Raw genomic sequence first — 13,029 nt, 5'->3', positions numbered from 1 at the left:
TGTGAAACCATGGACAGGGAGGACAAGGTGTGGAGGGCAAAAGGCAACATGGGGAACTCAGAAACTGAAGGTCTTGAAGGCCAGGCTAAGGGATGGAGACACTGTCCTGAGGGGACTGGGAGCATGGGAAGGTTCAGGGTAGTCGGAGGGGACAAGAGCTGTTGTCCCCTAAGCTCTAGTGTGTCACCAGCCACCAACCCCTTTGCTCTTTCTATGGCCTTGCTTATTTCTGAAGCCTGCCACCATGCTCCCATCTTAAGACAGGAATAGGATTGGGGTGAATATTGGACCTCATGATGTGGTTTCTGAATGATGCTAGGATTGGGCTTGAGTGCCTTGGGGGATGAGTAGCCATCGGCTCTCTGAGGACCACATTTGCAATTAGGGTAGGAATTAGGCTCAGAAGGAAAGCATGGTGGGGCATCCTCTCCTCACTAGGAGAACTGAGGAGACAGTCGAGGTGGTAAAGTGCTTTCTGCATGAACACAGGGACCCAAGTTTGATCTCCAGCACCTGCATAAAAGTCTAGATGTAGGCTTTGGGATTGAGTTCAGTGGTAGAACATTATGTAACAAGTCTTGAGTTCAATATTAGCACTGGGGAAAAAGAAAGATAAAATTAAGTTATTGAGTTAGTTAATTTAAGGAGCTAGAGATGGCCCAACAATGAACATTAGCTGAGCTTGTAGATCAAGGTCAATTCCCAGTACCCACCCATTGGCTCACAACTATAAGTCTACTTCCGGGGAATTTGACACCCTTCTTCTGGCCTCCATGAGCCCTGGGTACACACATGGTACATACGCATACTTGCAGGCAAACACTCATAACATAAAAAACAAATAGCAGGGAAGTGGTGGTGCACGCCTTTAATCCCGGCACTTGGGAGGCAGAGGCAGGCTGATTTCTGGGTTCAAGGCCAACCTGGACTACAATATGAGTTCCAGGACAGCCAGGGCTGCACAGAGAAACCCTGTCTCAAAAAAACAAACAAACAACAACAACAATAATAAAAACAAATACATCTGGTGACACAGACTTTATTGGAATGACTTACAGTCTGCAGTCCAATCAACTCAACGACGGGCAGCTATGTTGCTCCGTCTGAGGCTGGGCGGTTCAGCTGGTCTTCTGTATAAGCTGGAATCCCCTAGAAGTAGGTTCCAGAACAGATGTGCTGGCAAGTAAGTTCAGGAGGGGGAAGAAGGAAGCTTCCTTCTTCCACTGTCTTTATGTAGGCCTCCAGCAGAAGGGGTGGCCCATATTAAAGGTGTGTCCCACCACGCCTGGATTTGGAAGTGCTTGGGAGGCAGAGGCAGGCAGATCTTTGTGAGTTTGAGGCTAGCTTGGCCTACATAGTGAGTTTCAGAATTGCCTGAGCTACATAGTGAAACCCTGTCTCAAAATACAAACCCACCCATAAAAGGCCGCAGCCTGCAGGGCTTTTGTACCTGAAGGACTCAAACTCAACAAGAGATACTTTCTCATTGATGGTATAGAATCAACTTAGGTGACTATCAACAGAGGACTATGTGCATGAGAGAAAGGGATAGGGAGAGGGAGAGGGAGAGAGAGAGAGAGAGAAAAAGAGGAAATTGTACTCAGTCATAAAGAATAAAATTATGCTTTTTGAAGGAAAATGGATGCAATTGGAGATCACCATTTAAAAACATTTTGTGGCTGGGCAGTGGAAGTGCATGCCTTTAATACCAGCACTTGAGAGGCAGAGGCAGGCAGATTTCTGAGTTCGAGTCCAGCCTAGTCTACAGAGTGAGTTCCAGGACACCAGGGCTATACAGAGAAACCTGTCTTGAAAAACCAAACCAAACTAAACCAAACAAAACAAAAAAGCTGGGCAGTGGTGACACACACCTTTAATCCTAGCACTTGGGAGACAGAGGCAGGGTGATTTCTGAGTTCGAGTCCAGCCTGGTCTACAGAGTGAGTTCCAGGACAGAGAAAGCTACACAGAGAAACCCTGTCTCTTGAAAAGCCAAAAAAATAATAGAGCCGGAGAGCCAGCTTAAAGGGGGCTGCAACTCTAACTACAGAAGGATTTAGCGCCATCTTCTGGCCTCCACAGGCACCTACACCTATATGTACACAACGCCTGTACACAAATAAACAAAGTGTAATGCCAGGGTTGTAACTCAGGAAAAAAAAAAGCATTTGACTAGCACAGGAAGGGCCTGGGCTCAACTCTTCTCCCTTCTCCCCTCTCTCAGTATTTGTGACAGGGTCTCAACTGGAACTCACTATAAAGACCAGGCTGGCCTCTAACTCAGATGTCCTCTGCCTGCCTAGTGCTAGGATTAACGTCGTGTGCCACCAAGCCTCGCACGAGTGAGTTCTGTTCTTAATACCACAAACAAGGAAGGAAGTAAAGACCAAGTCTCGTAGAGATTAACTTTCTCAACCCAGTGGTGAACACAGGCAGGACTGTCAAGCCTATTGACCTTTAGACTGCTAGGATTCCCAAGGGATTGGCTTCTCTCCAGACCAGAACAGCAATAGAGACGGTCAGACCCTCAGGGTAGGGTGAGACTGGGTAACAGAACTGCTGACCTCCCCAACGCCAAGCCGGTCACTTTGAACAAAAAGTGCTGGCCCTGGGATGAGAGGTGGACCCTCCAGCTCTTTGGTGGGGGCAGGCAGTGGTGAGACTGGTGGGGGCTGGCCTTCCCTCCTGGGTGAGGCTACGCACGCCTTCACCTGTGAGTGGTGGAGATCGTGTATCTGTTCCCCTCCACCTCCTCCCTCTACTCCACTGCTATGGCCTGGCCCACGCCTCAGTGCATCCACTCAATAGGCCTTCCCTAATCCCCTGACATCATCACCTACCTAGCACTGGTCCTACCTGCCAACCTGGCAGCCCCCTTTCTTTGGAGATGCTGCCTAGAAACCCCCTACTCAACCTCCCTCCTGAGTCCACAGTTCAGATCTGAGACACCCACTCCTACCCCTGAGCTGGGGACAGGGTCTAGGATTTACCTGGGCTTTGCTGTGTGATTCCAGGTAAGCAGCTACTCCTTTCTGGACCTTGGATTCCTTAGTTAATTTTGCCTCACTCCCCACCCCCAACTTATCATTTTGAACCCTTTTGGCTTCTTAGGCACTTGTCATTGAGAAAACTTTGTGCTGTGTTACTTTTACTGGATTTTACTTTGAGACAGGGTTTCATGTAGTCCAGGCTGGCCTCAAAGCCACGTCAGCCTCCTTAGTCCTGGGATTGTAAGTATGTGCTTCCATACGGACTGAAACATTAGCTTTTGTCAGTTTCTGTTTCTTGTTGCTCTTCTCCACTGGGGGGTACCTCCCATTTACCTTAGTGCCACACACAGTAGGAGCTGTACTCTATCTGTTAAGTGAATGAATGTGAGTTTCTCTCCACATTATCCTCTACCAGGGGAGGTGGGGTGAACTGTCCTCCGGCTCTCAAGGGAGTATGGATGAGATTTGGCTGACACATTCTGTGTCAGAGTGACGATGGCATCACTCCATGGTGGACTAGTTCCCATATCTCTGAGGAGGGGCCAGAATGAGCTTTTCTGCACCCCGCCCCCACCCCTGGGACATCCCCAGAGAGGAAACAAGTCTCAGGAGTGTGCACGTGAGGCCACTTACACATGTATACTGTGCCTAGGCAGAGGGACAGGACTATCTTAGAGACTGAGATGTGGCCGGGTGAGGACTCCTGTCAGCTGCACATGAGAAGTGTGACTGCCTCCAAGTGCACATCTGCAGCACATCTGCATGCATAGGTGCTCTAGCTGGGATTTCAAGTGTCTGGGGATGTGTTTGTCTGTGTGTATTTATACAGGTATGTATGTATCTGTCTAGGACTCTGGTACACGCAAGCCTGATAGGATATGTGCATACAGACATGCCTAGGAGGATCGGCTCCACATGGGCAGGGATTTTTGCCTATCTTGTTCCATATTCTGTGCCAAGCACCTGGAGTAGGGACCGGCTTATGACCCACGAGTACTTGAGCAAATGAACATGTGAAATTGCCTGTGCGGTGCATGTTCCTGTATTCAGGGGCACACCTGGGTGTGGGTCATGGGCTTCTCAAATCACTCCCCCTGCTCCTTTTCCAAACTTCTTGAAAGCCAGGGCCCAGTACCTGGGTCCTCATGGGCGGAGCAGGGGGCGGCCTCCTCCAGGGAAACTGGATCCCAGGACGTGCAGAGCAGCAGGGAGCAGGGCTCCCTTTGTCCCCCATAATCCTCTCCCGCCCTTGCCCCCTCCTTTCCAACCACCAGGGTTTAAGGTCAAATTTGGGGGCCCTAGGGGTCTAGGGTGTCACCTTAGTGTCCCCTTTACTGGCTATTCCTTGCCCTGGGGGCTTCTGGTTCCCCTGGAATATATGCCCTCATCTTGGTCCTTCCCAAAACTCTCTATTCTGTGCCCTGGCTGGGTCTGTGTCATTCTCTGGCAGGGCCCTGTCTGCTGCTTTCCTAAGGAATAGCTCCCCTCCCTCCTGGGCGGCTCTAGGGCTCAGTCCCAGGTATAAAGCTACCCAAGGAACAGGACAGGTGCCCTGGAAAGACCCAGAGACTGCAGAGGAAGGAGCCAAGGAGGGAGGATGTACTGCCTGCTAGGTGAGTGAGGGTACAGGGCACCAGGGCCCAGAAGCCAGGAGGGAAGATGGCTTTGCCAGCTGCATCCTGTTCAGCTTGGTTACCCAATGATTGTAGAACTGCTGGGAACCCATACATTCTTACACATAGAAGAACTTACTCACCATCCATTCAAGGAGTGGTTATAGAAGCCCCACTGTGCATTGGTACAGTTGTCTCTTGACATCCACAGAGGATTGATTTCCAGACTTCCCCAGCAGAGACCAAACTCCAATGATGCCCAGTCTCTTAAATAAAATGTCATATATGTGTATATATGTGTGTATATATGTATATACATGTATATATGTATTTATGTGTGTGTACATATGTATATACATACATATACATATATAACCTATGCACATCTGTTTATATACTTTATATCTCCTCTAGACTATTATAACCCTTGATGCAATGGAAATACTGTGTAAGTAGTATGTTGTATTGTTTAGGAGGGAAGGAAAACAATCTTTGTACGCCCAGTGTGATTTTGTATCTGCAGTTGCATGAATGCATGGCTGCAGACATGGAAGGCTAACTGTACTGTAAGGAGATGTGGGATACACAGAAGGGAACAGACATCTACAGGGGGTGGCGACTGCCCTGTCAGATTTGTGCTACAAGCAACAAAGAAGACATACTGGGGGCAGTGGTACAAGTCCGTAATCCCAACACTTGGGAGGTTGAGGCTGGATGGTAAGTTTGGGGCTAGCCTGGAATACATAGCAAATTCCATCCTAGGCTACATAACATGACCCTGTCTACAAACAAGGAAATAATAATGGCACGTGAGAAGAGATGAGCTCACTCAACCTTGTTGAACCAACTCTGAAGGCATCTCTGTGCTCCGTCTACTTTCTTTCTTTTTAAAATAAGTCAGGGTCTCCCTGTGTAGACCAGACTGTTATAGAACTCAGAGATCTGCCCTTTCTAGTGGGATTAAAAGCACACACCACCTGGCTGACTTTCAGTTCTCTTCTGATTGGCTCTGAAGTTCTGGAGTTTGGGGATGTAAGACAGTTAAGGAGACCATCCTATATTTCTGTCCCCCCACCCCCAGGTGGATGACCTCACACTGGATGGAAGCACAAGCTGTACCAGGGGGTGGGAGGATCATTTGTATTCAAGTGGGAAACAATCAGGTTCCCAACACCTGTGATCCCAGAACTCTGGCTCGAGCAGCAGGAAGATGGTCAGAAAGCTCAAGGCCAGCCTGAGCATTGAGATGGGAGGAGATCCTACCTCAAGACAAAACACCAAAAGGTTTTCTGGCTTATATTGCATGCATATAGCTGTGGGGTTTTCTCCAACATAAAGTGAGTGTAATTTTGCACTGCTAGAAACCCTGCCTCAAACCAAAACCAAAACCAAAACCAAACCAAAAAGGTGGGCCTGCCATGGTAGTGCATGCGTTTAGTTCCAGCACTCTGGAAGACAGAGATAGGAGGATCTGCGTGAGTTCTAGGCTAGCCTGGTCTCCATAGTGAGCTCCAAGACAGCCAGGGCTCTATTACACAGAGAAACCTTGTCTGGAAAAACAAATAAACAAACAAACAAAAAACCCAAAAACCAAAAGCCAAGAAGGCTGGACTACGTCCTCAATATCTATACATCCATATTGCAAGACTAGTCACAGTAGCCAGATCTGGATCCAGCTAGCGTGCCCAGCAGCAGATGAATGGAAAAAGAAAATGTACTTTACACACCATGGAATTATAGTCAGCCATAGAAGAATGAAATGATAACATTTTCAGACAAAATGAAGGGACTTAGATCGTTATGCTAAGCAAAATAAGTCAGATTCCAACAAATATTGCTTGATTTCTCTCATACACAGAATCTAAATTTTTCCCCCTCTGAGACAGGGTTTCTTTGTGTATCCCTGGCTGGTTTATAGACCAGGCTAGCCTCAAACTCACAGAACTTCTGAATGCTGGGATTAAAGGCATGCATCACCACAGCCCAGCTAGAAATGTAAATTTCTATCTACAGGACATGAAAGTAGAAGGTGGAGGAGGAGGAGGTAAATTAATCTGTGAGTTCCAGGCCAGCCTGGTCTAAAGATCCTGGGTTCTAGGATGGCCAGGGCTACACAGAGAAATCCTGTTTTGAAAAACAAACACAAATAAACAAACAAAGCCAGTGCTGAGGGAACAGAAGCTCTGCTGACCTGAGCTTACACTGAGTGAGAAGAGGCTTGCTTGGATGGGTGGACTATACCAGGGGGCTACCAGGTAGGAAGAGAGACCAGGGAAGAGGGGGGACAGGCCTCGGCTTGTGGTGCTACACCCGGCAAGGAGGAGGGAAGTGACTAGGTTCTGAGTACATCCTTTGATTTTTTTTCAAAGTTTGTTGTTGCTGATGTTTTTAATTTTTATCATTGATTTCTGTGCCTGAGGAGGTCAAAAGAGAGCATCAGATCTCCTGAAATTGGAGTTAAGGAAAGTTGTAGGTCACCATGTGGGTGCTGGGGGAACTGAACCTGGGTCTTTTGGAAGAGCAGCCAGTGCTTTTAACTGCTGAGCTATCTCTCTGGCCCAATTCAAATTTTTTTTTTAAATTGAAAGTAACAAATGTACTGTAAAGTACACATTATAGTTGTCGGCATCCTTGTAGAGTTGGATGGATTTCCATTAAGGGAACACTTTAATGAATGTTCAGATAAGCAATACTTCCACAACTGCAAAAGGTAGTATAGGCCTGTAATCCCAGCACTCAAGAGGCAGGGGCAGGTGGATCTCTGTGAGTTTGAGGCCACTCTGGTCTACATAGTGAGCTCCAGGACAGCCAGGGTTACACAGTGAGACCCTGTCTCAAAGGAGAGTTCTGGGCATGAAACCATCAGCCAACCAGGTAATTTTGCCTTGATTAGAACAGACAAGACAGGCCACAAATGCCTCTTTGGACATTGTTGGAATAAATGAATGATGAATCAGAGGGCTAGGGACTTAATGATGGCCCTTTTATATCTCCTAGCAACTCCCCTATGCCTGCTGAGCCTGTTGTTGCCACGCCTCAGTCCTGCAGCCCCCATCTCCCCATCAGAGCCCATCGGTCAAGCCTACAGCCTGGCTCTCTACATGCAGAAGAACACATCAGCTTTGTTACAGACCTATGTGAGTGACATTGGGCATATGGAGGGGTTGGGGAGAAGATGCTGGAAGGGAAAGGGAAACCTCTTTGTGAATTTGAAGTGGGCAGGTACTCTTAGCCAGAGACACATTTACTTGTGTGGTCACTGATGGCTGAGTGCCATCAAGCTGGCCAACTCTCTTCCCCTGGTCCTGACCTCCTCATCCACAAAGTTATGTGTTGTAGGTATTGTGCCCTGTGTAAAGACTGTCCTTGTATTACTCAAATGCTGATTTCTGTCTCCCCATGCATGGTTCTGAGAATCTTCTCCCTCTCTGTGTTGTGTAAACACTGCTCCCCAATTATTCCCTGATTGGTCAACAAGGAAGCTGATCAACCAGTGACTGAGGAGCGGAGAGAATAGGGCTGGACTTCCTGCCAGCCAAGTGGGTAGGAAGAGGAGAGAGAGGAAGTAGGGATTTGCCTTGGGGAAAGAATTGAGGAGACAGCAGGCAAAAACACCTGGAGTCCAGAGAGCCAGCTCAGAGCTAAAACAAGTACCACTGGGATTTTGACTGGGAGGTAGCCAGATTATTTGAAAGGATTAAAATAGAGTAATACTGCTCAGTTGTTGTGTCCTTAAAACTTGTTAAATAATTGTAATAGTCCAGTTTCAATTATTTGGGAGCTAGCTGGGTAAAGAGGAAAACTACAACAAACCTTTATTAAAAAGCCACTAATAATGTGTGACTCTGTTTTTACTGGACCTCACACACACACACACACACATGTGCACACACAGACGCGCGCGCGCACACAGGGACACAGACTCATACACACAGGATACACACAGACACACAAAATACACAAGATACACACACACACGCACACAGGGACACAGACACATACATACAGGATACACAAACACACAAGGACACACACACCACATCTAGAACCTTACGGAGTTATTCTTCTGGAACCAGCTCATGCCCTGCGCTTACTTCAGCTCTAGTCTAGTCTAGTGCTCTGTCCCATTGGCTCATGGACCCCCTAAAACTCTCCTGAATGATGGAACAAGGATCTATTTTATAGGTGAGAAAATGGAGCCCCAATCCTAGCCCTGTCCCTTCCTAAATTACATAGCTGCCTGGTTCTGAGACCCTGGGGTTTCAACTCTTCTGTTACATTGTTCTTTAAAACATTACAGCTACAAAATCTCAGTTCTAGGCTAGGTGTGGTAGTGCACACCTTTAATCCCAGCACAGAGGAAGCAGAGGCAGGTGGATCTCTGAGCTCAAGATCTGCCTGGTCTACAGAGTGAGTTCCAGGACAGCCATGGCTATAAAAAGAAACACTGTCTCAAAAAGCCAAAACAAACAAACAAACAAAATATATCTAGGTTCTAGTCTTATCTCTTCCACTATTCCCTGCATATCGTTGAATACCATAAGTCTGTTTTTCTACCTGCAAAGTGGGGATGAGATTAGGGATCTATCAGTTAGGTCTATAAGTGTGTGTGAGGGTTCTGTGTCAGGCTAGGTGTGATGCGTACATCTGTAAGGCTAGCACTTAGGTGGCAGAAGCAGCAAGAGTTCAAGGTCATCATCCTTGGCACACAATGAGTTTAAGAGCAGCTTGGGCTACGTGAGACTTTGGAGGAAAAAACAAACCACACTGAAAATTACAGAAAGAAGGAATGTCAAGATGGCTGAGTAATGGGTAGAGAGATGGCTCAGTGCTTAAAAGCACTGATTGCTCTTCCAAAGGTCCTAAGTTCAATTCTCAGCAGCCACATGATGGCTCACAACCATCTGCAATGTGATCTCTTCTGTTGTGTCTGAAGACAGCTACAGTGTACTCATATACATAAATTAAATAAATAAATCTTAAAAAAAAAAAAAGATGGGGTTGGCAAGATGGCTCAGCAGGTAAGAGCACTGACTGCTCTTCCGAAGGTCCTGAGTTCAAATCCCAGCAACCACATGGTGGCTCACAACCACCCGTAATGAGATCTGACGCCCTCTTCTGATGCATCTGAAGACAGCGACAGAGTACTTATTTATAATAATAAATAAATCTTTGGGCCTGAGCAAGTGGAGTGGACAAGCGAGCGGGGCTGACTGGAGCTAGCAGAGGTCCTAAATTCAATTCCCAACAACCACATGAAGGCTCACAACCACAGTGTATACATATACATTAAATAAATAAATAAATCTGGGTTGGTGAGATGGCTCAGCTGGTAAGAGCACTGATTGTTCTTCTAAAGGTCATGAGTTCAAATCCCAGCAACCACATAGTGGCTCACAACCACCCATAATGAGATCTGATGCCCTCTTCTGGTGCATCTGAAGACAGCTACAGTGTACTTATAATAAATAAATAAATCTTTTAAAAAAAAAAAAAATCTAAAAAAAAAAAAAAAGCTGGCTGAGTAGGTGAAGGTGCTTGCCACTAACCTGATGACTGAGTTCAATCTTGGGAACCCACAGGTAGGAAGGAAAGCACCTTAGTCAGGTGCATGTACTCTGTGCGCACACACACACACACACACACACACACACAAGAAAATACTTAGTGTATATTTTTAAAACGTTATATAAGCAGTGTCAAGTCTGGCATAGTAGCACATGTCTGTCATTTCAGCAATTAGAAGGTACAAGGACAATTGTGAGTACAAGGCATTCTGGATCACATAGCAGGAATCTGTTTTCTTTCTTTCTTTTTTTTTTTTTTTTTAAGATTTATTTATTTATTATATGTAAGTACACTGTAGCTGTCTTCAGATGCACCAGAAGAGGGCGTCAGATCTCATTACCGGTGGTTGTGAGCCACCATGTAGTTGCTGGGATTTGAACTCATGACCTTCCGAAGTTGGTGCTCTGCTCTTCCCCACTGAGCCATCTCACCAGCCCCAGGAATCTGTTTTCAAAACAAACAGGAACCAGGGAGACAGATCACACACACACACACACACACACACACACACACACACACACACACACACTGTGGTGGAAAGCACCGGCTGCCCTTGAGTTCAGTTCAATTCTCAGTACTCACATCGTGGCTCACAACTATCTACAACTCCAGTCCCAGGAAATTTGATTCATTCTTCTGGCCTCCAAGGGCACTGGGCACACACATGGATATTGCATGTAAGCAAAACAACCATACACATAAAATAATTCTTTTAAAAACTAAACAAAACGGCCGGGTGGTGGTGGCGCACGCCTTTAGTCCCAGCATTTGGGAGGCAGAGGCAGGCGGATTTCTGACTTCGAGGCCAGCCTGGTCTACAGAGTGAGTTCCAGGAGAGCCAGGGATACACAGAGAAACCCTATCTCGAAAAAAACAAAACAAAACAAAATAATAATAAAAACTAAACAAAACAATACAAAACAACCCACAAGTAATCCAAATGAATCTGTGAGTCTTGATTTGTACAGACGAGAAGATAAGCTTCTAAATACTATGAATAAAAACATCAGAGGCTGAACATAGTACACTCCTTCAGTCCCAAACTCAGGTAGCAGAGGTAGGCAGATTTCTGAGTGTTTGAGGCCAGCCTCCATATAGACTTACAGATACACAGTGATGGATACATAGTGAGACCCTGTTTAGAAAATAAAGGTGGTGGTACATACCTTTAGTCCTAGCATTTGTGGGGGAGGCAGAGGCAGGTAGATTTCTGAGTTCACAGCAAGCCTGGTCTACAAAGGCAGGCAAATCTCTGAGTTTAAGGCTAATCTGGTCTACAGAGTTCCAGGGAAGCCAGGGCTGCATAAAGAAACCCTGTCTAAAAAAAAAAAAAAAAAGAAAGAAAAGAAAAGAAAAAAGGGGTCTGGAGAGATGGCTCAGTGGTTAAGAACACCGACTGCTCTGCTGAAGGTCCTGAGTTCAAATCCCAACAACCACATGGTGGTTCACAACCATCTGTAATGAGATGTGATGCCCTCTTCTCTCTTCTGGTGCATCTGAAGACAGCTACAGTATACTTACATATAATAAATAAATAAACCTTGAAAAAAAGAAAAAGAAAGTAAAACAACAAAACAAAACAAAGCAAGAGAGAGTCATCAGTTACTACCTGCTAATAATGTATTTGGATTGAACATGAAGGAAATAGTCATACTGTTCATTGATATTCATATATTAGTCGGTAGTGGTTATTATTTATATACACGCTAGATGCTGTGTTCATTTTTATGCATATTATTCCTAGCATTGTACCACACTGTCGAGCAGAGCTATGGATTCTTGTGACTCAGTGAGACACAGCTGACACACAGAGGACAAAAGGGAACCTGCAGTCCCCTTGATTACCCGTGCACCTCCAGAAGGGTGGGGAAGAGTGGCTTCCTTTGGGACCGTGCCAGTCTCTCCTTCAGACCCCTTACTTCTGTCTCTCACCCCTGCAGCTCCAGTATCAGGGCAGCCCCTTCAGTGACCCCGGCTTCTCTGCACCTGAACTCCAGCTCAGCACCCTGCCTTCTGCAGCTGTCTCCTTCAAGACCTGGCATGCAATGGAAGATGCAGAGCGGCTAAGCCGAGCCCAGGAAGCCTTCCTAGCCTTGACTCAGCACCTCCAGCTCGTGGGAGATGACCAGAGTGATCTGAATCCTGGCAGTCCTGTCCTACTGGCCCAGCTAGGAGCAGCAAGACTCAGGGCCCAGGGCCTATTGGGCAACATGGCTGCCATCATGACTGCTCTAGGGCTGCCCATCCCTCCAGAAGAGGATACTCTGGGGTTTGTCCCTTTTGGGGCCTCAGCCTTTGAGAGGAAATGCCGAGGCTACATAGTGACCCGGGAATATGGCCACTGGACGGACCGAGCTGTGAGGGACTTGGCTCTCCTCAAGGCCAAGTACCCAGCATAGGTCAGCCTTCTATCAAAAGTCCCAAGAATTTCTCTTTCAGAGGACTCATTCCTGCCTTACTTCTGAGACTGAGAACACACCACATCCCACTTAGCAGACAGGGCCTGTGTGCCAAGCATTTGGGAATATTTCCTGGAAGCCAAACCTCTCCTCCTTATTATTGTCTGGATCTTCCTGCCAGGCCCTAGAGACTCCCTTCCAGATATGGGGGGGAGGGGCACTCTGGATCTATTTGATGGATCACTAAACCAACTGTACATTGATTTTTTTTTTTTTATTTCCTGGTTGAAAAAAAATAGCCCTTCTGAAGAGGTTTTACTCTAGGGAGAGAACATTTGGTCGCCTGGGCTTGTCCTGATGCTCTTTTTCCTGTATTTGTGGAAGTCCAGGGTCTTGCTTCGTGTCTCTGTCTACCTCGATTCCCCGGTGGAGACCTGGCCTTTCTGAACACAGGTCTCT

General features: G+C 46.6%; 1 protein-coding gene across 1 annotated transcript; it reads left to right on the top strand.

The window, feature by feature from the left end:
- The first annotated feature begins 4,587 nt into the window (after window positions 1-4,587).
- Window positions 4,588-12,570, top strand: LOC116100915 (cardiotrophin-2). Its single transcript, XM_031384630.1, has 3 exons — window positions 4,588-4,603; window positions 7,601-7,740; window positions 12,112-12,570. The coding sequence occupies exons 1-3, from the start codon at window positions 4,588-4,590 to the stop codon at window positions 12,568-12,570; spliced, it is 615 nt and encodes a 204-aa protein (XP_031240490.1).
- The last annotated feature ends 459 nt before the right edge of the window (window positions 12,571-13,029 follow it).

The sequence above is a fragment of the Mastomys coucha genome, unplaced genomic scaffold, assembly GCF_008632895.1.
Source record: "Mastomys coucha isolate ucsf_1 unplaced genomic scaffold, UCSF_Mcou_1 pScaffold21, whole genome shotgun sequence".
NCBI lineage: Eukaryota > Metazoa > Chordata > Mammalia > Rodentia > Muridae > Mastomys > Mastomys coucha.
The sequence above is the reverse complement of the archived record's forward strand: the minus strand, read 5'-3'. Positions and strand labels throughout refer to the sequence as shown.